Source organism: Protopterus annectens, chromosome 17.part0, assembly GCF_019279795.1.
Source record: "Protopterus annectens isolate FY-2018-M chromosome 17.part0, PAN1.0, whole genome shotgun sequence".
In the NCBI taxonomy this organism is placed as follows: Eukaryota; Metazoa; Chordata; order Ceratodontiformes; family Protopteridae; genus Protopterus; species Protopterus annectens.
In genome coordinates this window covers 71,949,900-71,973,239 of record NC_056751.1, presented here as the reverse complement: position 1 = coordinate 71,973,239, position 23,340 = coordinate 71,949,900, and the positions used below count along the sequence as shown (strand labels likewise).

The window sequence follows — 23,340 nt, the reverse complement described above, 5'->3', positions numbered from 1 at the left end:
TTAAGGAAATGCATTAAGGCTGTTCACTGGAAGTAGTGCAAAAATCAAAAATGATCGTGGGTAAAAGCAAGGTGCAGAAGAAACCAATAAAACAGAAAAAAATGCACCGAGCTAACACACTAGGAACGTTTATTGGCAGACAAAAACAAAAAACAGAAAATGGTGAGCGCTTTCACAACATAAAGTTGCTTCATCAGACAACAGTAAAAAACTAACACACTATTTAAGTAGTCAAGAATCCATTACTTAATTGACTAATTAGAGCTAGCAAGCTGTACAAAATCAAAATCAAGGAAAGGTTACCACAGTGAATCCTACAATGAAAATGCAATATACATATTATGTTACACACACTTACTAAATAACTAAAACATATATAAACACACTATATATAGTATAGAAAACTATATACATGCATATATAAATTAAAACAAAAACAGTATAAAAAGTAAGACGTGAAAGACTAAAAACATCTAAAATGTCTTCTAAAAGATCTTGAAATCAGTGCATAAGTGGTCGAGCCTTTAAAAAGGGGACCAAAGTAGTGGCAGCATTCAACCCAGGAAACTTCTCAGCATTAAGCTTCAGTATCCATTTTTGCTCATACCCCTCTGTAATATTTTCTATGTCACCACCCCTAAGGTTCGTATAAATATGTTGCAAAACCAAGAATTTAAAAGAATGTGAACGATCATTAGACATAACGTGACAGGCCAGAGCACTAGACTGTTTACAGTTGTTAATATCTCTCACATGTTCTAAAATACGATCTTTCAACATTCTATTCGTTTTGCCTACATAATAGGCATGGCATTGTTGACAAAAACAAAAATAGACAACATCAGTGGTTCTACAATCTGAATATTGATTAGAATATAACGAAAAATGCCTGATAGGATGCATATAGTTATTTTTGCTGTAGATAAACTTGCAGGCACTACAGTTCCTACACAGAAAAGTTCCACGGCGAGCAGAATAAGTTAGTTTTTTGCATGTTTCCTCATGACAAAGATGATCTTCTGTTGTTTCACCAGATGCAATTAAGATTTCACTGCAAGTCTTTTTATTTCAACAGTACCCACAGACACCACATTTTCATATTACTGTTCAACAGCTTGCAGACTGATTTGGATATGTTTGGCTTTCCCTTGAATACATTTTTGTAAAATATTCATTTCTAACCCAGATTATTTAGCAATGAGTAAAAGCTTGACAACTGCTCCTGTCATGTTTATAGCTAAACCTACTGCACCCCTTAAACAGAGTAATGTGAATAATCTGTTTTCTGTTACAGATTTTTTTTCTCATATTCAGCAAGCTATTTTGGTAGATCTTGGTTTTATAACTCCTTTTACTGTGTTAGTTGATTCACATTTAAAGTTTATACAAACTTGTCTCATCAGTTTAGTCTTTTAACTCTGCACAATTAATTTCAGTTTGCTCACATCTCTAGCAGTCTGATTCTTATTTCAGTACTTTTATACTACTGAGTATTCTATTTCTCATCAAGAATTGTAGAACTTGTCAAACTCAAACACTTTGCTATGTTCTTCAACCAAGAAAAAAATATTTTTGAAGAACCTTGTGTTCTTGTAAACTATCAAATAAATGGCAAGTTGCTGTCTAGCAAAGATTACTGTTTCTTAACTAAGTGATGCCACTTTGCCTTTCCTCTTATCAAGAAAAGCAAGAGTTATCTACCTTTGTAATGTCTTTCACATAGACAAGAATGCATGCGCTGAATATTTGCAGTCATCTTAGCTAATCCATTTGCAGTGACAGTAAATCATATTTCTGGATGTAAAGCTTCCAGTTTTCACCAAAACTTTTCCTCAGCAATAAGCCAATTGGATTGCTGTTGAGTTATAGTTCTATTGAGAATTATAATTACATACTTCCAATGGTAGATATTGTTAACAGTAAATAGATTTTGTTTACTTCTGCTGTATTTCTACAGTTCCTCTCAGATATGTCAGCCCTCTGACATTGTTTCACATGGTCAGGTTGTCAAATCAGCTGTTGCCACCTTTCTCAATTCATAGCCATTCTCCAACAGTCATGTCTAACTGTTGCAGATCTTCTATCATGCAATCCATTTATCTCTTGGCTGGATATCCTTGTCTTCTTCTGGCCTATTCCTGACTCTCTCAAGTATTCTTTTTGGCTTCTTCTTTCCTCTACATTTCACTGAACCACTATAGGCTGTCATCCTTGATCTTCAGTGCAACTGGAGCTTCTTTGGCTTCTTCTATGATTTCCTTATTTATTCTTCTTTCCCATGGTGTGCATCCTGCTACCCATCTTAAACTCTTCATCTCCATCTTCTCAAGCTTTCTGAGCTGTATGCAGTTTATATGGGGTACATGGGTGTAGGGGGCACATATTGTTGATGTTTTTCAAGTTTTTTTATTATTTTTGAGTGGCTGAGTTTCAGTTTATTTTTTTATTGCCTTATCTTTGTGTTTTGTGATTTCAACCACTTAATATGCACTCATACGTATGTGTGTGTGTGAGTGTGTATGTGTGTGTGTGTGTGTGTGTGTGTGTGTGTGTGTGTGTGTGTGTGTGTGTATAGATAGATAGATAGATAGACTGATATAGATATAGATATAGACATAGATATATAGATCTAGATACGCATATGGTTATAGTTTATTTGATCTAAAGCACATTAGACAAAAAAGAAAAATAACAGAAAACCAGCAGCAGCACAGTTGATCTAAACCAAAAATGACTGGCAACTCTTCAAGCTTGTAGACAATGATTGTTGTTGTTTTGGAGTGCAGGAATTATAATGCAAATTAATGCTGTTCAGTATTTTTACCTTGCTAATGCCTACTATTATACTTTACCTTCATGTATAGAAGTTTGTGTATGTGGACCAGCAGTGATTCCGTTTTTCAGAAATATTCTCTTTTTTACACAATTGTGTGTATGACTGTGGAGCTAGTGTATTTAAGTTCACCCCCACATGAGGTGGGAAGAGGGCATGCAAGGTGGCTTTTCCCCTGGAAAAAAAAAACATTTGGAGATATATTTAGTATATATGACATTTTTAGTTAAATATGTTTTGTGGTTTTGATGAAATGTTTTAAATCAAATGTGTCACTGTTTTTTTCTGATAAACATGATTTAGATCAACTCAGTCATAATCATAATTATATGTAATGTCTATAAAATTATATGTATATATCATCAGTGTCAAGATAATCAACACCCTTTTTCCATTTTCTTCATGGTGTCAGAGTGTCACATCAACTGTTGCTACCTCTCTCGATTCAGTGCCAGGTAGTAGTGTTACACGTCTTCTTTCACACAACCAATTAATCTCTTTTCCTCGATGTCCTTGTTTCCTATTAACGTCTTCCTGTTTCTCCCAAATCATCTTCTGCTTTCCTGCATATACTCAAACCATTGTAATCTGTTCCCTTTGTCCTTTTCTGCAGTTGTTTGTTCATCTGTCCTACAGTGTACATCCAAACATCCATTTCAGGCACTTTGTCTACTTTTCCACTAACTTTGTCTTCATTGCCCAGTTTTCTGTACCATAAAGAAGTATTGGTCACACAACTATTTTATAGATCTTACTCTTCAGCTTATTTGAGATTTTTCTGTCATACACTATCTCTGACACTCTGTTCCAGATGGCTATAGCCACTCTAGCATTGACACCCTTATTCAGTTTTCCCTTCTTCTCAACCACCTCTACCAGATGTCTGAAGCCATTAACCTTTCACCCATGTTTTCCTTTATAATTCAGTTTTCAGCTTCTCATTTTTTCCTCCATTGGCTTTCTCAGTTTCTTCTCATGGGCCTTCATTTTTCTATTCCAGTTCTCTATCATTTGCCGAAGTTCCTGTTCAAAGTCATTATGTAATACCACATAACCTAAATACAGCAGCTTTGCTAATCTGTCCCCTCTGACTTGTTTGCTAGCAGTTCATCACCAGTATGAACACCAGAGGGATCAGAGCTGAACTGTAGTGCATACCCACTCCCACTGGGAACCCATCTGTGAGAATGAACACTGCTTGTAGTTGTGTCATCAGGTCCTTGTACAAGACCTGCATTAATTCTACGAATACTTCTGGGACTACAAACCATCTCAGATGTGCCCAAATTAACTTTCTTGAGTTTTGTCATATGCTATCTCCAAGTCTAGGAATTCCCAATTGGACTCTTTCCTCATGTCTAGCTTTTTTACTTGTCTCACTGCAAACATCAGGTCACTTTTGCTGCATCCTGATCTGAATCCAAATTGCTCCTCTCTTATTTTACTTTCTAATACTCCGTGTAGTCATTTATCAGTAATTCTCTCCAGCACATTTGCACAGTGTGATAGGAGTTTGATACCTCTATACTGTCTACTGTTGTGAATATCCTCTTTTTTTCTTCTATACTGTCACTAGAATACTTAATTCTTAAGTCATCTGGAATACGCATTCTATCCATACTGCTATGAGAACCCTCAACAGCCATAACTTCCATAACTAATCCATCATGTTAATCATGTCTGCTTTGACATCATCATATTAATATGGCTGCACAGAGATTCTGTAAATAGCTCAGCAAATGCTGTGGTGTTTACTGGGTATGGGGGTGCTTGGAATTTAGCCAAGGTGTTGCTTAACAGAGACAAGTTAGCCTTGGAATAGTTCCTAAATGTTTTTGCTTTCCCTGGATCCTCAGATTTAACTTTTATTTAAAGTAATACTGCCTTATAGTCAGATCTGATAAGTGAAGACATTATATTGGTTGAGGAACATTGCTCCCCCCCATGTTTGTGAGTATAAAGTCAGGGACGTTTGTACTTTTGGTAGAAGAATGAACCAGCTGTTCCAGGATGTTGCTATTAACAAAGTTTAGGAATCATTGGGCTTGTGTATTTGAAGTGGTGTAGGATTCCCAGTCCGTAGAAGGATAGTTGAGAACCCCCATGAATATCATGTTGAGTTGAACAGTCAGGGGCTCTAAAATATTGATATAGGTAGTATGGGTTTCCTGGGACATGGAAGGGGATCTATAGTTTGCAAGGATATGGTATGACACCCTGTTTGTGGTGAGTTGCACATGTATGAGTTCCAGTAGGTCATGCACTTTAAATAATCTGGAAGTGAGGCTTGTTTTAACATAGATTGAGAGCCCTTCACCTTGAGTTCCCTCCTGTGCAGCAGCTGATGTAAAGGTGTGAATTGCATTATAACCTTGTATTGCTGGGGTACTGTCCATGACTTTAAACTATGTCTCCATTACTAAACAAATGTCTACACTCTCTACAGAGAGAAAGGCTTGCTCTTGTTAAGACTTCTAGCATTCAGCAGTACCACCTTCAGATGATCCTTCATAGGTTCAGTTAAATCAGTAGTTTGGCATTGCCTAAAAAAAGGCATTATGAGGGTGGAAAAGGTCTTTTCCAATACCTGAAAGCCTAGAGGGGATAAGTACAGACCATCCCTGGCAAAGCAGCATGGTCTGTCAACCATGTCCTCCCAGGCTGTCAAATATTGTACCCCCTGGATTGTCACGAGAAGCTAAGCCAGTCGATAAAATCAATCATTTTCTGTTAGTAACGTGGCATCATCTTTGGAGAAGGTAGTATGCTGCTCAGTGCTAGTCTCATTTCTACCTGAGAAACATAATCAGGAAGCTCAATCATTCCTTGCTTTATACAGTCTTGAAGAGAAGGTGTCTCAGGAAGATGTTATAGAATTTTATATAGAATGCCCGCAGGAAATGGAAAACAAGGGATGTGCCCTCACTTTGGAAGAAAATGAGCTAAGAGGAGAGTTGCTTGATTTAATGGACATGGATATATATATTAAGATCAATGAGATAAATAGACTGTAGAAGGTCAATAAAACCCAAAAATCAGAAGTCTGATAAAACAAATGAATGCAGTAATTAGGATTGTCCATAGAGATCCATGTGATATAACAGAAGTAAACAGGATATACTACTGTACTGCTAAATTAATAACTGATAAAGTTCTACCAAGAGATCCACAGGGTAGTGAGGAAAAGGAAGGGGAGAAATTGAATACTATAATGGAAGTATCAAATAGAGAAAACCATAAAGCAGTTAAGACAAGAAGTGTCACTATCAGAATATTATAGAAGAGGGAATAGATCAACAAAAATAGTAAGAAAGATATATGTGGTTAAAGCAATGCACAGTATTAGAACAGACCAGGATCTATCGTGCACTATTGCAAATAACAAACTAAAAATTTCAGCACAGGCGGAAAAACAGATAAATATAAGGGAAAAGTACAAAATAAGCAATTTATTCATGACTCAAAAAATTTTTATAGAGAATTGGGAAATAAGGTAAAAGGAATTGAAAAACGCCAAAAAAAGAGGAAGTAGATACATTTTGGAGAAGTATCTATGAAGATCCTGTGGAACATAACAAAGATGCTGAATGGATAGAAGTAAAAAAAGAATAAGAAGTTTAAAGGTACAGGATATGAAATGGGATGAAGTAACAGCCAGAGAGATTGAAACAAAGTTAAGAAAAGCCTCTAACTGGAAAATCCCAGGCCCAGATGCAGTACCTAACTTTTGGTTAAAATATTAACATCTTTGCACGAGGATTTAGATATGAGTAAGAACTATTTATATGAGCACGCCGAACAGAGACCACACTGGCTAACAACAGGCAAAACAATGCTCTTACTTAAGAGTCAACCTGCAAGCCACCCTAAAAATCATAGACCAATAACTTGCCTTCTGACAACATATAAACTATACACAGGAATTGACGCTAACAGAGTTTATAGTCATTTAGAACAAAACTCAATTATAGCAGTAGAACAAAAGGGCAATAAAAGAAAGTCATATGGAACAAAGGATCATTTGTTGTTAAACAAAGTTATAGTGGAGAACTGTAGAAAGGGTAAGAATCTAAGTATGGCATGGATTGACTACAAAAAAGCATTTGATAGTATTCCACATTCATGGATAAAAGAGTGCTTAAAAATGTATAAGATGCACCCTACCCTGATTGATTACATTACAGTAACCATGAAACAATGGCAAACCACTTTGCAATTAAGCCATGATAAAGGACAGATTATTATCGCAGGGATAAAAATTCAAAGGGGGATATTTCAGGGTGACTTTCTGTCACAGCTGCTATTCTGCCATGCCATTAACCCATTAAGCTGTTTACTTAGCAGCTTAAGCCATGGCTACAATTTGGCTCCTAGAAAACAACAGTCTAATGACTTCTCATCTTCTCTTTGTCGATGATTTAAAACTGTATAGCTCATCAGATGAGGAACTGAAAGCACAGCTGCAGGTTGTCAAAACTTTTTCAGATGATATCAGAATGTCATTTGGCCTTGATAAATATGCAAAGACAACCTTTAAAGCAGGAAAACTGCAGCACCAGGAAAACATCAGTTTGGGACAAGACTGTGATATAAAAGAACTTGAGCAAGAGGGAGTGTATAAATACTTGGGAATTGATGAAGGATCAGCAATAAAACATGAACAAATGCTAATAAAACTTGATAAGGAATACTTTAGAAGACTTAAATTAATCCTGAGAACAGCATTAATATGTAGGAACAAGATCCAAGCTATAAATCAGTTTGCTCTTCCTGTCCTAACTTACAGTTTTGGAGTCAATGACTGGCCCCAATATGTGTTGGATAGATTAGATATTAAAACAAGAAGGATGCTTCATGCTCACCAAATGATTTATAAACATCAGTGTATACCAAGATTATATACTCCCCGTTCCAAAGGAGGGATGGGCCTCATTGAAATTTATTACATATATAGATCTGCAATCGTGGGACTCCACAAATATCTACTGACCTCACAAGATACAAATGTAGTGAAAGTTTTGAAACATGAGGAAAATTAATCTAAGATGACTTCCCTGCTTAATTTAGCAGAAGCATATCAATGTCAAGCAGGAATGGAAATCAAACCAGAAGTAAAGAAAAACCAGGTAGCAACTGAATATGCCAAAAACAAAAGAAAGAATATAAAGTGAAGGACCAGATGAAAAGGCAAGAAATGTGGAAAAAACATAAATATAGTTGCAAGTATAGAAAACTTCTGGAAGAACTTCATGTTGATCAGGAACAAACACAGGAATGGTTAAGGAAAGGCAAATTCAAACCAAAAAATGAAAGGTTAATATTGGCAGCCCAAGACAGTGGGCTATGTACATGCTGGTTTACAAAGTCCATTGAGTATGTGGGAGAAACAGACAAATGTAGGTTTTGTAAAACCGAATTGGAAACAGTCATGCACTCCGTTACTGGTTTTGACATACTAATGGCAGAAGGACTATAAACTGAAAGGCATAATAATGTGCAAGACTGTTCCACTGGGGATTGTGCAAACATTATGGTATTGAGTGGCTTTAAAACACTGGAAACATGAGCCACAAAGCATCACAGAAAATGATGAAGTTTATATCACACGGGATCACCCATTACTAACAGTTCAAAAGATAGATGCTAGAAATCTGGATATAGTGGTCCAATAAAAGAAGACAAAACTAGCACTGATCATTAAATTGCCATACCCAGTGAATACAGTGTATTGCATACAGAGAGACACAAAGTCATAAAATATCAGGATCTGCAGGCAGAAATTAGAGCAATGTGGAAGAAAGGTATCCAGACAGTTCCAATAGTAGTAGGAGCAATGGGTCTTATAAAAAAGAATCTACAATCATATTTAGATATGTTACCAATCCATGTAACCCTGTATGAATTGCATAAGGACTGGGCACATTGCAGGTGCTGCAAAGAGCACTTTTGGCTGACATCAAAGATTGAAACAATACTAATTTCATGAACTTTAATCGTACTTTGACTTAGGAATGGGGTCCATTCCTGTCATGGTATTAGAAACCCAAAAGACCTGGAGAAATTAGATCAAGGGAGGTACATCTCAGCTTATTAACTCCCACATGGACTATAACAGTCATACGGGTACCTGGGGTTCAATGACCTGAGTGCTTGTGTAACTTGATGGATCCAAGCCCCGGAAAAGTAAATAATTGTGACTGTCTCTTTACTCAGTCTGGTGAGGGGGACATTGGTGTGCCTTACTACAGAATCACCAATGTCCAGGAAATTTGACTATGAGCTGGTTTGCCTTAAAGGCTTAGCAGTAGAGACATTGGATAGAGTGTTAGCATGTATAGCTGTGGGAGGTGCTTTATCAGAGTGTTTGTGTGATGGCTGAGGACCCTTTCTACTATTGTATTGTGCAGGAGGTATTAGTGTTTTAGGAAGGTTACTTGTAAGTGCTTCAGCATAAGTCATTTTATGTGTAGGGTCTTCATCCTGTGCAGTAGGCATGGTGCAAGTGTCACTGACAACCTCTATAGGAATAGTTTTGGTTGAATGAGAGAGCTTTGCCTCCAGTGTAAAAGTGTATTTACACCTTTGACATACTTTATCTGTTTTATTAAGAATAAGTGGGTTGTCAGTGTACATGAAGCAATTGCTACAATGCCTCAGAATACCATCTTAACCAGACTGGTCACAGAGAGATGGAAGTGCATATCTATGGATACTAATCTACTAGGGAGGACTGAGGGAAATTTAAATATTGAATAGGTCAATAATACAAGGAACTTGATGAGCAACACTCAGTTATGTATAAAATAGATGCTCTAGTAGTTAAAAAAATCTGTGTAGACAGTAATGTCACAAGAGTGTAGACCACAGACCTTCTTAATGTAAAATAACTGATTTGGAGCCCTAGTGCTTAAACCAGAAATATGACACTTTTAGAATAACAGACACAATCTGCCTTAAACCAGCAATTCCTAGCTCACAAATTTATAAGCTATCCTCTCCTTTAAGCTTTCTGCTAAGTCACATTCCAGGAGCTAAAAAGAGTGATTCTGATGCCTTCTTCATTGATATTACAACTGCTCTCTTAACCTGTGTTACCTAAACAGTATTCCTTCTTAGCCTGGTCCATCTTTTTTGTCTCCCACTTGTACCTGCACTCCTTTATTTTGATAACTTCCTGAATTTCTGCATTCTACCACCTGCTTCCTATATATATATATATATATATATATATATATATATATATATATATATATATATATATATATATGTGTGTGTATATCTTATTTCCATCATTCATGTTGTTTTGAGATGCTGTCATTCTTCTTTAACTTCACTTATTTCCTCTTCTTGAGATGCTACAACCCTGAGTAATTCCTTGAACTGTTGTACTTTTCTCTCCAGTCAACTTCTAGGTCTTCAGCCTCGTCTCTGTTGACCTAAGAGCCTTCTGTGACCACTGATTCTAGCTGATTCTGGCAACCAGTGGTTTATGCTGTGGGCTGACTGTTTCACTAAAAATTACTTTGCAATCTTGGATTCTACTTCAATACACATCCCTTACTAGAAGGAAGTCTACCTGAGTTGTATGTTGGCCAGTCATATGTTAGCTTTTGAGTCTGTCTTTTGGTGAACCACGTGTTACCATTAAGTCATTTGCCAGACATCTGTCTAGAATGACCTCTCCTTTATTCCTGTTTACTCCTGTTGCATCTCCACATTGGACCCAGGCAGTCCTAATACCCTGTTCTGTCTGCACTGATATGTGTGCTCAGGTCCTCCATTATCAACATCTCTTCATGTTGTACTACTTATCTAGTAGGTCATGCAACTGCTGTCTGAATTCCCTGTTTTCCTCTCTATCACTACCCTACTTTCGTGTACAGGATGATATTATGAATACTGTCCTATCCTTACAATGGAGTTTGATTGCCATGAGTATATCACTAATGCTCATGGCATCTCTCACTGACTTCAGGAGACTCTGCCTCACCACAACTCCCATACTATTTCTAGTTTGTCTTTGCATGAGTAGTAGACTCTGGATTCCAAGCCAAGTGGCATTGCTGCACTGCCCTTCCACTTTGTTGCCTGGATACACAAGATTTCCAGGCTCCTCGTTACTATCATGTTTTCCATTTCTATTTGCATCCTGTCAGTGAAACTGTATTCAGTGTAGCAATCCTTAGTTCATGCTTAGCAGGTTGATTGGAATTAAATCCAGCTTTCACTCAAGAGATGAATTATAGGTAACCCAGGCTGGACAACTGGACATATGCCGGCCACTGTCTTATTGACTCAGGGCTATTGGGCTTCATGGCTGGCACACACTCACCAAGACTAACACATGGCCCCTTCCACTCTTAGCATAGGCACCTGACATAGGTCGGAGTAGGCTAGGCCTTCAGCCCATGTATCACCAGCGCATGCCCATGCCCATTTTTGGTGACATTAGTCAATGTAACCAAATCACCTGGAGCCAGTTTTACAGTATTGAGTGGATAGCCCTGACATGGTGCACATTCTGTGAGCCATGTTCTTCTATGGAGAGGATACTGTGCATCACAGTTGCTGCTCAGAGCAGTTGGTCTTCACAACTCGTACTCCAATAGATATCACCTAAAGGCTGTGCTGCTGCCCATGAATCCATGTTTTATTGGGTGAGTTTGAGGTAGAAGCACTCTGCATGCTTTTCAGTTGTAAAATAACCTCACAGAGACACAGGAAGAACATGTAAACTCCACAGAGGCATTAGTTGGATGTCAGGATCGAACTCTGTACTTTATGCTTAGGACACGAAGACCTACAGAGATGGATAAATAGATATTGACAGATAGAGATATACATATATATTATATAGATATATATATATATACATATATATTATATAGATATATATATATATATATACACATATATTACTTCATCTAAATAGAATGTTACTTGCTAATAAATGCCATAGATTATAAAATGCTCTTGCTTCTAAGTTTGGAGAAAGTATTTTAAAACAGTTGAAGCTGTTCTGTAATTGCATCTGTTAGCTGATTTTAAACGTAATACAGTCTTTCTTTTTTCTCTTCTGCCTAGGATGAAAAGAATCAGGTGCTGATAACCAATGCCTGGCTGCAGATGGTAATTGATTTTAATATATTGTAAATGTCATAGACATTATATAAATAAAATATATGTTCAAAATGTTTAATAAAGGACAGTTCTCATTTCACAGCAAAGTCACATTTAACATTTGCAAACAAAAACATTTTTTAAATTCTAAGTGCTATGAAAAATGGGAAAAAAGAGTGCAGAGGAACACAACTTCTTCACCTCCCATAACACTTTGATATTACCAGAGATGACTTTCTAAAGTATTACCATACTGTTTTGCAGTTTGACTATTTTTGTGTTAGTTTACAATATTAGAGTAAACTGCATAACAATCTACTGGGAGACCTATAAAAACATGAGAAAAAAATATTTTAAGATTTACTACACTGCTCACCATAACATTGAATGCTGCATAGGTTGATGGGTATCTGAATGATTTGCTCTAGAGATTTGGTTACGCAAGTGGATATAAAATACGACACAAATTTAACGTAATGAAAATGATAGCATTTGCCAGCAGTCACTGCAATAGTCACCAAGAATGATGGTTAAGCATATCTAAAATACTGAATGAAACCTAATGGAACCTGTTTGTTAACCAAACATAATGAATGGAATAAACATGCAGTGCACGGAGTATGGAGATTATGCTCCAACATGCTGAAAAAGACAAATCAATTAAGTGCTACTATAGTGGGAAACTTGATCTTAACAAATGTTAAGCACCCCATATTTAACTTGTTAAGGTCAGGTGTCATATTAGGCAGACAAATCTGCCAGTACTGACCAGCAAACAATAATAACAATTTGTTTCTCCATGCTGTCTGTGCTGGAAATGGAACCCTATGTTCCATTTCTAAACTTTGAAAGTTGTGGGTTGAATGTTTCACTGGGGATGACTTTGGAAATGCTGATTCTAACTCAGTGCTCTTTCCTTATTAGGATGAAGTCTACCTGGGATGCATGTTGGTCACTCTTGTATGTGATCTTGTGACTGTCTCTCTTGTTGAACCATGTGTAGGCCACCAACAAGCCATTTGCCAGACAGAAGTCTAGAATGGCATCTCCTTCTTTATCCCTGTTGCCCCAACCATGTGGATCAAGTCAGGCCTCATATCCTGTTCTGTCCATCCTGATTATTTGCATTCCAGACACTCATTATCAGCATCAACTCATGCTGTACAGCTTTATCTAGTAGGTTCTGCAACTGTTGTCTGAATGCATTCTTTTCTTTATGATCACAACCCTACTGTGGGGCATAGGCTGAGATTATGAACAGTGTCCTTTCCTTACACTGTAGTCTGATTGCCATGTGTCTGTATTAATTCTGATGACATCCCTTACTGAAGCTTCTTCCTCAACACAATTCCCATAACATTTCTAGTTTGTCCTCTTCCTCCTGTGCACTAGAGTCTGGACCCCAAGCCAAGTGGCTTTGCTGACTGCCCTTCCATCTTAGATATTGGATACATAGGATGTCCAGCCTCCTACTTACCATTATGTCTTCCACTTCCAAGCTGCATCCTGTCAGTGAACCTACAGAGACTGAATCAATTCTTAGTCCACGTTCAGCAGGTTGATTGGTTTTACTTCCAGCTTTTGCTCAGCAGAGGCATCCCATGTAAACTAAGCTGGGAAACTGAACACTGGTTGGCTAGTAGCTTATTGACCCTGGACTGTTGGGCTTTATGGCAGGCATACATTGATCAATAGGAGTAAATACAGCCCTCCCACCATTAGTATGGGTCCTGTCATAGGTCTGAGAAAGCTTACTCCTCTACCCATTTATTACCGGCAAAGACCTATGCCCATTTGACTACACTTGTCACTAAAGCCAATTTTTACGCGGTCGAGTGGATAGTCCTGACATGGCACACAGTCTGTGATCTGTGTTCTCCTATCTTGAGGCCACTGTGCATTGCAGTTGATGCCCAAAGCGGCTGATCTATACAACTCTTCCCCCTATAGGGCACCATCTAGTGTTGCTGCTGCATTCTTGGATGTTTGAGATAGAAATACTCAGCATGTTTTTGGAGGTGGGAAGAACCCCAAAGAGACCCAGAGAGAGGGAATATACAAATTACATACAGGCACTAGCCAGAGGTCAGGATCAAACCTTGTACCTTGTGCAGTGGAAGCAAATACCTTAACTATGGTCTCCCAAAAGGAGAGAGATCCCTGTCTCAAGAAGTCTGATTCAAGAAACAATGCTCTATGTACAGGTAATGCTAATTACATTTAGCTGGCACTTACCAAACCCTTCCGCAAGCTCTGGCTCCTTTCCCTGCAGTGGTGAGATGGCCCTTGTATAAAGAGCTGAGTTACATTACTAAAATCGGCTCTGCCTTAATCTGTCTCATTCCTTCCTGCCACGTGATCATTACTAAAATCGGCTCTGCCTTAATCTGTCTCATTCCTTCCTGCCACGTGATCATTACTAAAATCGGCTCTGCCTTAATCTGTCTCATTCCTTCCTGCCACGTGATTGGCATCACACCTAACCTCTACTTTTTTCCTTTGTTGTTTGGGAGCTCACTTGCCAGGTTCACGCAGTTTTTTGTTGGGCTGAAGTTTGCCACCAGCTGCCTCCCTCGGACATATTCCCTATTCTTGTCTCCAGGGGTGGGTCTCATTATCCCTGCTCCAGACAACATTCTTTGATTCTTTAACTGAATGACCATGTTGTCCATTTCTTTTTCAGTAAAAATGATAGGTTTTACAGAGAGTGCCGATTTACTCCATCAAACGTACCCATCAAGAATTACTGGCACTGCTACATGCATGTTGCTCCTAATTGTACCAGTCTGCAACCTTCTCAGTCTATTGTCAGTCATCAAAGCAGAATTAAGAACTGGGCAGATGGTGTGATACATTCAGTAACTCATAAACTCAGCTTGAGATTCTTACGGAGCATATGGAACTTGTGAACTATTACAGTGGATGTGGACAATTAAACCTTAAAAAATATTACATAACTTTATGAAACTGCATTCTAAGTAGATGTGCAAAATGTTGGTACTTTAGTCATGCAGTAAGTATTAACATTGGGAAGACATGCTAAAAAAGTATGGAAACATATTGTATAATACAAACATTATAAGCCAGTTCATTTTGCATATTTCTGGCATTAAAAATTTGCAGCTTTCAGTATTTTGATCCTAGGCTACAATACAGTAATTTCATTACAATATGTATGTGCCTGGTTCCATTTCCAGATTCAGTATATGTTGCATCCTGTAAGATCAATTTTTATATAATATTAATGTATATCTGAGAAGCTCCATCATTGTCATTCATTTAACTCATTCATTAGAGTTTGTTGAACTTATAATATAAAATAATAAATGGCATAGCATTAATAAAGCAGTATTTGTTTTGTAAAACCTGTCTTCAAACATAGGCAAATATGATAATGTGACCTCTGAAGTCAGAAAACATGCAATTCCTCTGAGAACATTATAAATACTGCAGCAGCCTTTCATCAGTATTCTAAGACTCATGTTTAAGTACTAGAGATTTACAAAAACAAGTGGTTTAGAAAAAGCTGGATCTGCAGGAAAACTAAATTGCAATCAGCATTGATGGACTTTAAAGGGTTGAGATGTCTGTGTGACTTTTTAAATCGGTCAGTTAAAGAAGATGTCATTGAATATGAGGGTAGTTGCCTTGGTCTAAAATGAGATACATGAATGAATAGTGTGACTCTGCGATTTAAGTTCACTCACGTTTTAACTAGAAAAGAAGATAATCATTAGTAAACTCTTTTGCAAGTTTGACAATGCAAAACTGGTGGTTCAGTGTAAGGGCCATTATCTGGACCCTAACAGAGAATACTTTGCCAAGTAGATTCCTAAATAAAAGAAATACTCTGAGAAAGTAAATGCTTTGGGAGTCACTGTATTTATAATTATCTTGTTAAGAACCATGGGGCCAATATTAACATGTATGAATTGTACATTTGTCCCTGCTTTCCTACAGATGGTTGCTACAAGTGGGATTTCCCCTAACTTAGAGGTAGAGTAAAAGCAGAGGTACAGAAGAATAATGACTTTAAGAAAAATTGCATCTATTATTGTTGTGAATGCAAATTTATTTTCATAGCAGTTGCATTTGCACAGTTATCAATGTTGCAACCTAGAGTCCTATTTTAAATACTGAGCCTTGACCAGAGGACTTATTTTTGATGTTAAAAATAAATATTTATTAATTCTGTTGTGGCTGCCACCTTACTATTACCACATGATTTCTGAGACAGTTTAGAAATAAATGAACATCAGTACCAATTATTATCAGTAATAGTACTTATTAGTAGCACTTATTATTATGAGTATTATTATAAGTAGAAGTAGTACTTATTATTTGAAGTTATTATTATTTTAACTAGTAGTAGTAATACTTATTATTAGAACTTAGTAGTAGTTGTAGTAGTAAAAGTAGTACTTAGTATTAGGGTCGCATAGTGATGCAACAGGTTGTATTTTCACCTCACAGCAAGACGTTCCCCAGTTCAGTTCTCAGTCGGGGTGCCTTCTATGCAGAATCTACATGTCCTCATCATACCTCTCAACCCCTTACAGCAAGAAATCTGGATAAGGCCATAAATAAAAGTGGAACAAAGGTCCAAAAATAGGGGCAGTTTTTATATATTGCTCTTACAAACTTAGAACGTTGACAGAATAACATGTTTTGTCCTAGCATGAATTTTCTCAAGGATAGAAAGTCTGAAACTCAAATAGCTGGCATTATTTTCTAACTTCATTCTTTAATGATTTACCACTAATTTGTCAGAAAACACAATTTTATGAGAAACGTACCTAAATTATTAGGTAAAAATCTGGACAGTCTGCGAAAATCTGTACAGTTGAGAGGTATGGCCTCATTCTGTTTGTGTGGGTTTTTTCTGAGTGCTCTGGTTTCCTCCCACATTCAACAGGCATGCAGTACGTGGATTGGATACTCTAAATTAGCCATAGGTGTGAGTATGTGCATGTATGTATGGCATGAAAGAACAACAGTGGCAGGTCTGGCCACCCATGTGCAAAAATAAAAATGGGAAAAAAGGGTTGTGGATGGAATATTACTGACCTGGAATTCTACAAACAGGACCCATTCACCCTATTGTACTGTGATTTGTAAGAATAATGGTATGAAGTTGTGATGGGTCCCTACTCCATGCCAGCAATCAAGGAGACTCAATACCTGCCACTGATTCTGGTGAGGGACAGTCACTAAAAACAAAGACAGATTCACACAGTATTTTCAGATATGCTTCTCCCTACACCAAGCACAATTTCTCTTAGGTGCACACATGAAGCATGCTCCAGACCTGGAACTGGACTCTCTTTCTCTGTTCAGGCTCACATAAAACTCCAATCTGACCACTTTGGAGCTCTGCCTCTGTTGTCAGTAACTGACACACACACTTGGATACTTGAATTTCACACACACATACACACTTGGGGAAAAGCTAGCTCAGATTTACTAGCCGTGCCCCTTTCTGTCCAGACTTTGATGTAATCACACTGCCACTAGTCAGCTACCCTAAGGCTCTTACAAAGGGTACCCAATTGTAACTTGTAAAATTAATACTAATACAAATAGTAGAGTGTGATCAAAGCAGCAAAGCTTTCAGGAGCAGCCACAGTGTCACTAAAAGAAGCATAAGTTTTCTCAAGATGTTAAAAGTATTGTCTAAAAGACCAGCCACAATGAAAGGTATTCAAATATTTAATGATAAATAATAAAACAGAAAACAAGAGACTACTGAATACAAAAAACAACACAGTTTCAACCACAGGGATATAAAAAAATAATATAGCATGATAGTTTCTCACAGATGCAGAAAACAATACTAAACGGTTCCACTAAATGTCTCTGACTGAATAAAGAATTACTGTTCCCTGACTACTTGCTAAAGCAAGGCAAGCTGATGTGTGCTGAGTGTCTTACCACAGCAAAAGCTGGATAATGTCTGTCTTTGTCTGTGTAGATGTGTGAGATATATATCCTGTCAGAAATCTTTCCTATCATGTCCCAAAGTGCTGCTGCGAGACTTCCAAAGAAACCACATGCTGGTTAGAGGATAACATCACCTCTAGTAACCTAACTCTGGTACAACACACACATAGAGCTTTGCTAACATCTGTGGTAGCATCTGAAAGCTATTAACACAGTTTAAAACTTTCCACCCTTTCAGAGTTCTCTGATAAACATGCACATTAGATCAGTTACAACAATACAGCCTAATATACATGCATGCATTCTTTCTGTCCAGCAGGACCTACTGCTGATGCATTTTTAATACAAGTAACTTTACAAATATATTTTAGCTCAAACATCTGTACAAATCAGGGTGATAGCGGTGTTGGTGCTGCAGTAGCATTGTCGCCTCACAGTTAGACGTTGCATGTTCGATTCTCAGTTAGAGCATCTTCTGTGTGTCAACATGTGTGAATGGGCATTCCTTCGTTGAAGGTTGTGCGTTAGGCCCTGCAAGCCATCATGTAAAAATCTACTGCCAATCTTTAGCAGACCGGAGTTCCGCTGTGGCGACCCCTAACAGGGAAAAGCTGAAAGAAGATTATTATTATTATAGTCAAATAACATAAAATTCTTTACAAAACTCCAACTAGCTATGCTGGCATATGTGCGTATGTTCTGCCCTACTCTCATTGGCAGAGATGGCACTACCTCATAACATCACAGAAGTTTTACATGTTTCTACAAAAATTTAAGAAAATAATGCTTCACTATATTGTTTGGTGACAAACTTGGTAGCAGTAGAATTTAAGTATTTTGTTCAAGACTGAAGTATGTGCATTGTAGCTGTCCACAGCACTGATAAACCTTGATAACAGGACACACCACCAGCTCCCATTTTCTCTCTGGTAGGCAGAATCCCAGTTCTTAATTTATAGTGAACGTGGTATGTCTGCATGATGTGCGCAATTACTGAATCAGGGCATAATGTGTTTCCAAACTGAATGAAGTTTATATTGCCACATTGCATTTTGAGGACTGTGATCATTATACTGGTGGTCTCTGGCAGCACTTATAGTCACTAGTCTTTCTAAGCCATGCTTAATGTTAAGCACTTTTTCTTATAGCAGTTTTTGTTTGAGAAGAATGTATAATGAACCAGCTAGTAAATATCGGACAAGTTGATTCATACCTCTTTACTCAGTGTAGAATTATTTTATAAAGTTTTGCAAGTTTATATACAACCACAGTTTAATTTAATTTAATTTATTTATCTGTTTATTTATTGGAAAAAGTACTGATATATCTTCCATCAGTTTTATTCCCAGGCCATATGCTGTAGATGTTTGAAACACAGGTATAAGAGATAAGCATGTTTGTTTATTAATTTGATTCCAACTCAAATTTGAAATAATGAAGTCATAACCTTGTGTATTTTTCACTCCTAAATAGAAAATGATTTGATTATTGTGGGAAAATAGAAACAATAATTAAAATAAAATAAAAATAAGAAAGAAAGAATATTCCAAAACTGAAGGAACATAAGAGAAAAATAAAAAAAGAAACAGTATAGGGAGGTGGTGGAGTTGGGGTTCCCAGAAAGATTGTCCTAGTGTTAGTGACTAATAGGATATCCTAATGACTTCCTATTGGGTCTCTCAGATTATCCTGTGTTTAGCAATAGCCATAGGTTTGGCATTTATTGGAAAAGATGATATCCTTGCAACAATTTCATAATAGCTCAATACAGTGGATGTGTCTTCCAGGGCTGAATTACAATGACAAGAGAGAAAAGAGACTTAATAAACCACTCACCATCAAATAAAGCAAGTGACAAAGCAAAGATTTCAGAATATTTTGATTACTGTAATGTAAAGGAGGTATGACTCAGAAGTGCTGAAAAGGAAAAAATACCTGAGAACAAGTCTAATAATGTCTAAACACAGATAAGGATAAGGTGTGACACAACTGTTTCTTATGGAAAATAGTACTTGACCCTGCATGAAACTAAAGCTGCCCATTTCAGTGCTTAGCATCATAAATAAAAATGCAATATCTTGTGCAGTTTTTCTTCAATGTGATTTCTTAGGATTGCAGCTATGTGGAAGGAATCAGTTTCACACAAATAACTGTGATGTTGGCATAGCTTCTAGTATACAAATATTTGTAATCCTCATTGTGGACCTTATAAAATAAGTTAGCTAAAATAAACTAAAATGAAATTTATACTGCGTTATTGTACTTAAAGGTAGCAAACTGCTTTACAGAGTCTTGTTAGCTTGTTAAGTTACTTCGAATTACTGTATGTGGAAGAATTATGGATATTGTTCCATAGATGAGGCCAGCTTGACGGGTCTATATCATGAGATCGACATCTTAAAATGTCGACTCTCATTTGTTCGACACAAAAATGTTGAACTCCAACTTTCCTGAATGGCCAAATCACCAATTCCTTTCCAACGGAAAGAAATCAGTTGGCCAAACACCAACGCCACGCAAAAACAAACATATTTAAGTGGGGGGGGGGGGTTGTGCCCCACACGCCCCCCTAACTAAATATTCTAACTCCAAGACCGCACTACAGTCAGAGAAAGGACAGGTGTAACAGAACGGCCAACCGATTTCTTTCTAACGGAAAGAAATCAGTGATTTGTCTATTCGGGAAAGTTGGAGTTCGACAGTTTCATGTCGAACAAATGAGAGTCAACATTTTAAGATGTCAATCTCGTGATATAGACCCTGCTTGACATAGCTTTCCATGTGTATGATTGTCAGAAACTGTAAAAGAAGGAGAAGGTCAACTGTGAAAACATACTGCATTTTTCACTGATGAATGATGGCTTGCACTGGAGCTGAAATGCACTAATAGAGGGAAATGATGTGTGGTCAGCAAAATTATACCTTTTGGTGTTTTTGCTTTACTAACACCAAATTAATTCTATACACAAACATGAATATCAGAAATTGCACCAAGATGGGAAAAATATATTACTTCTACCCATGTATATTCTGTAACATAACATTTTGAATGCACTGAGGCATTTCTGTCTTACCTTCTAGCTCACATATTCACAGTTTATCAAATACACAATTTTAACAATGAGGAGGCATTTATCAAATATGCATCAGACAGAGAGAGAGGGAGAGAGAGGTGCAGAATATATAACTAAAACAAGAGTGCAAAAAGGAAGAAAAAAACATGAGTACAGATGAAATGAATACTACTGTTTTTATCGTAGTGCTGTAAAATACATTTTATTGATAAAAATGACAAAATTAGACACTGCCATTTATTAAAAAATCATTAATGTAAGAAGTCATTATTGCATCCAAAACAATATATTTAGAACACGTCAGTTATATAATGACTAGTTTTGCAACCTCACATAATATAGAGCATGGTTTGATTCCTTACTGCGGTACCTTTTTTGTAGAATTTCTATACATTCATGATGTTTGGGGTTCTTCAGAGTCTCTTGTTTCCAACCATCTTATGAATACATGCTGGCAGGTTAATTATAAATACTAAAATGACCCTATATACATATGAGTTTAATTATATGAGTATGTTCGTATTGTACTGGAACGGCATCCCCTCAGGGTCTGGATTCTTCCTCATGCCCATTAATTATCAGGATAGATTCCAGCTCACTGTGACCTTGCTGTGGATAAAGTGAGTACAGAAAAAGGATGGATGAAGAACTAAACTTGTCTTGTAGAATTACAGTAATTCTATTAAAACTGCAATATTCCTCCCTATGAGAAATATTTTCATAGATGTAAACTTTTGAATGAGGTTGCAGAAAAACACTGGCACAGCTGATCAAAAATCAGCTGATTGAATGTGCTGGCAGTTGTTGCACTTATATCTATCTATCTATATATATATATATATATATATATATATATATATATATATATATATGTGCACATATATAAATCACAGTGGATGTGGGGGCTATTCCCATTAAAAAAAAAAACTTGCTTTGACAGAAGTACAAATGGTTAGGGAATATGTGACTGGAAGTGCATATGGCTAAAAAGCAATCTTGTTGAAAAGTGTTTATGTCTATAGATGGCATTTCTTATGTAGTTTTTACTCATGGAGGATGTAGGGGGCTTAATTTAGAAGATTTTGTTTGTGGCTTGGCAATGCTCACTGTCATGCCCCCAGATTTTTAGAAGTTTGTGTTTGTCTTCTCTCCACTGATGTGCGATGGTGGAGTTAGAATATAGAATTAAGGGGGTGTTGAGATGTTGGGGGCTTCCCCTGCAAAAAAGCTTTTGTGGTGTATATGTTGTGTAGAAAGTTTTTGCTTAAATGGCTTTTCAGTCAAATCTTACTTTCAGTCTTTTTTTGACCATTTGTACTTCAGTCAAAGCTACCTTTCAATGAAATGATATCCAATCTCATATATATATATATATATATATATATATATATATATATATATGTAGAGGTGTGTGTGTATGTGTGTATATATATATATATATATATATATACATATATATATATACATATATATATATATATATATATATATATATATATATATAGATATATATATATATATATATATATATATATATATATATATATATATATATATATATATATATATATATATATATATATATATATACCATGTAACCATGTATAGATAGACACATACGCACAGACACACACACACACACACACAATGAATGGCTGAACCATGTCATGATCGACACACAAAAACACAGACCAAAACATATCAACCATTCATTACAGTGACAACAACACAAAGTGACCCACAGTACACTGAATAAAGAAATATATTTCCTTATATGATGTACTACTATTAACCCTACCACACAGTCAGCTCAAATTTGTTATGAGAAGGGTTTTACAGGTTCATAGATTCATAGGTAAGTACTAGACTTCCTGGCCTTGAAGGTCATTTTAACCCTAGTCACTTTCTCTTTTTTGTGCTTGAAATAACTCATCCCATTTGGTGACATATTCATCTTACCCATCACATAGTCAGTAATTACATATTACCTCTAACTAGAATAAGTGGGATCATAACAAAGATAATCTGTGGGTACCCAGGCATGGGAGAAAGAGTTTAGGAGCTACATCTGTCCATTAGTAGCAAAGGAGGCAGTCCTTGGGTAAATTTTCTGTTTCCCATCCATAGACCTAAGCTGCACTTGAAAGTGGACAGGAATGAACTTTGTTTTATGTGGATGGTGTCTCTGTTCCATGGCAGTGGTATCCTCTGCAGAATATACCTGTCCCTCCAAACAGTTCTGTTGATGTTGCAGAAGAGGTTTAGATCCCTAGACTATGTATTACTGATGCCATTTGACTTGCTGATGTGCAGTGAATCCATCAGTAATGGGTCAGAGGATGCCTTGTATGCCAGACACAGGTCACACCTTTG

The 23,340-nt window shown here is 36.9% G+C and overlaps 1 protein-coding gene across 1 annotated transcript in view; it reads left to right on the top strand.

Moving 5' to 3' along the window:
- Positions 1 to 23,340, top strand: part of LOC122791403 (neuronal acetylcholine receptor subunit alpha-7-like) — a 2,335,909-nt gene that overhangs the window by 824,994 nt on the left and 1,487,575 nt on the right. Inside the window, exon 3 of the mRNA XM_044059149.1 lies at positions 11,918 to 11,962. Within this exon, the coding sequence (XP_043915084.1) occupies positions 11,918 to 11,962 (45 nt within the window). The remainder of the gene's footprint in view (positions 1 to 11,917; positions 11,963 to 23,340) is intronic.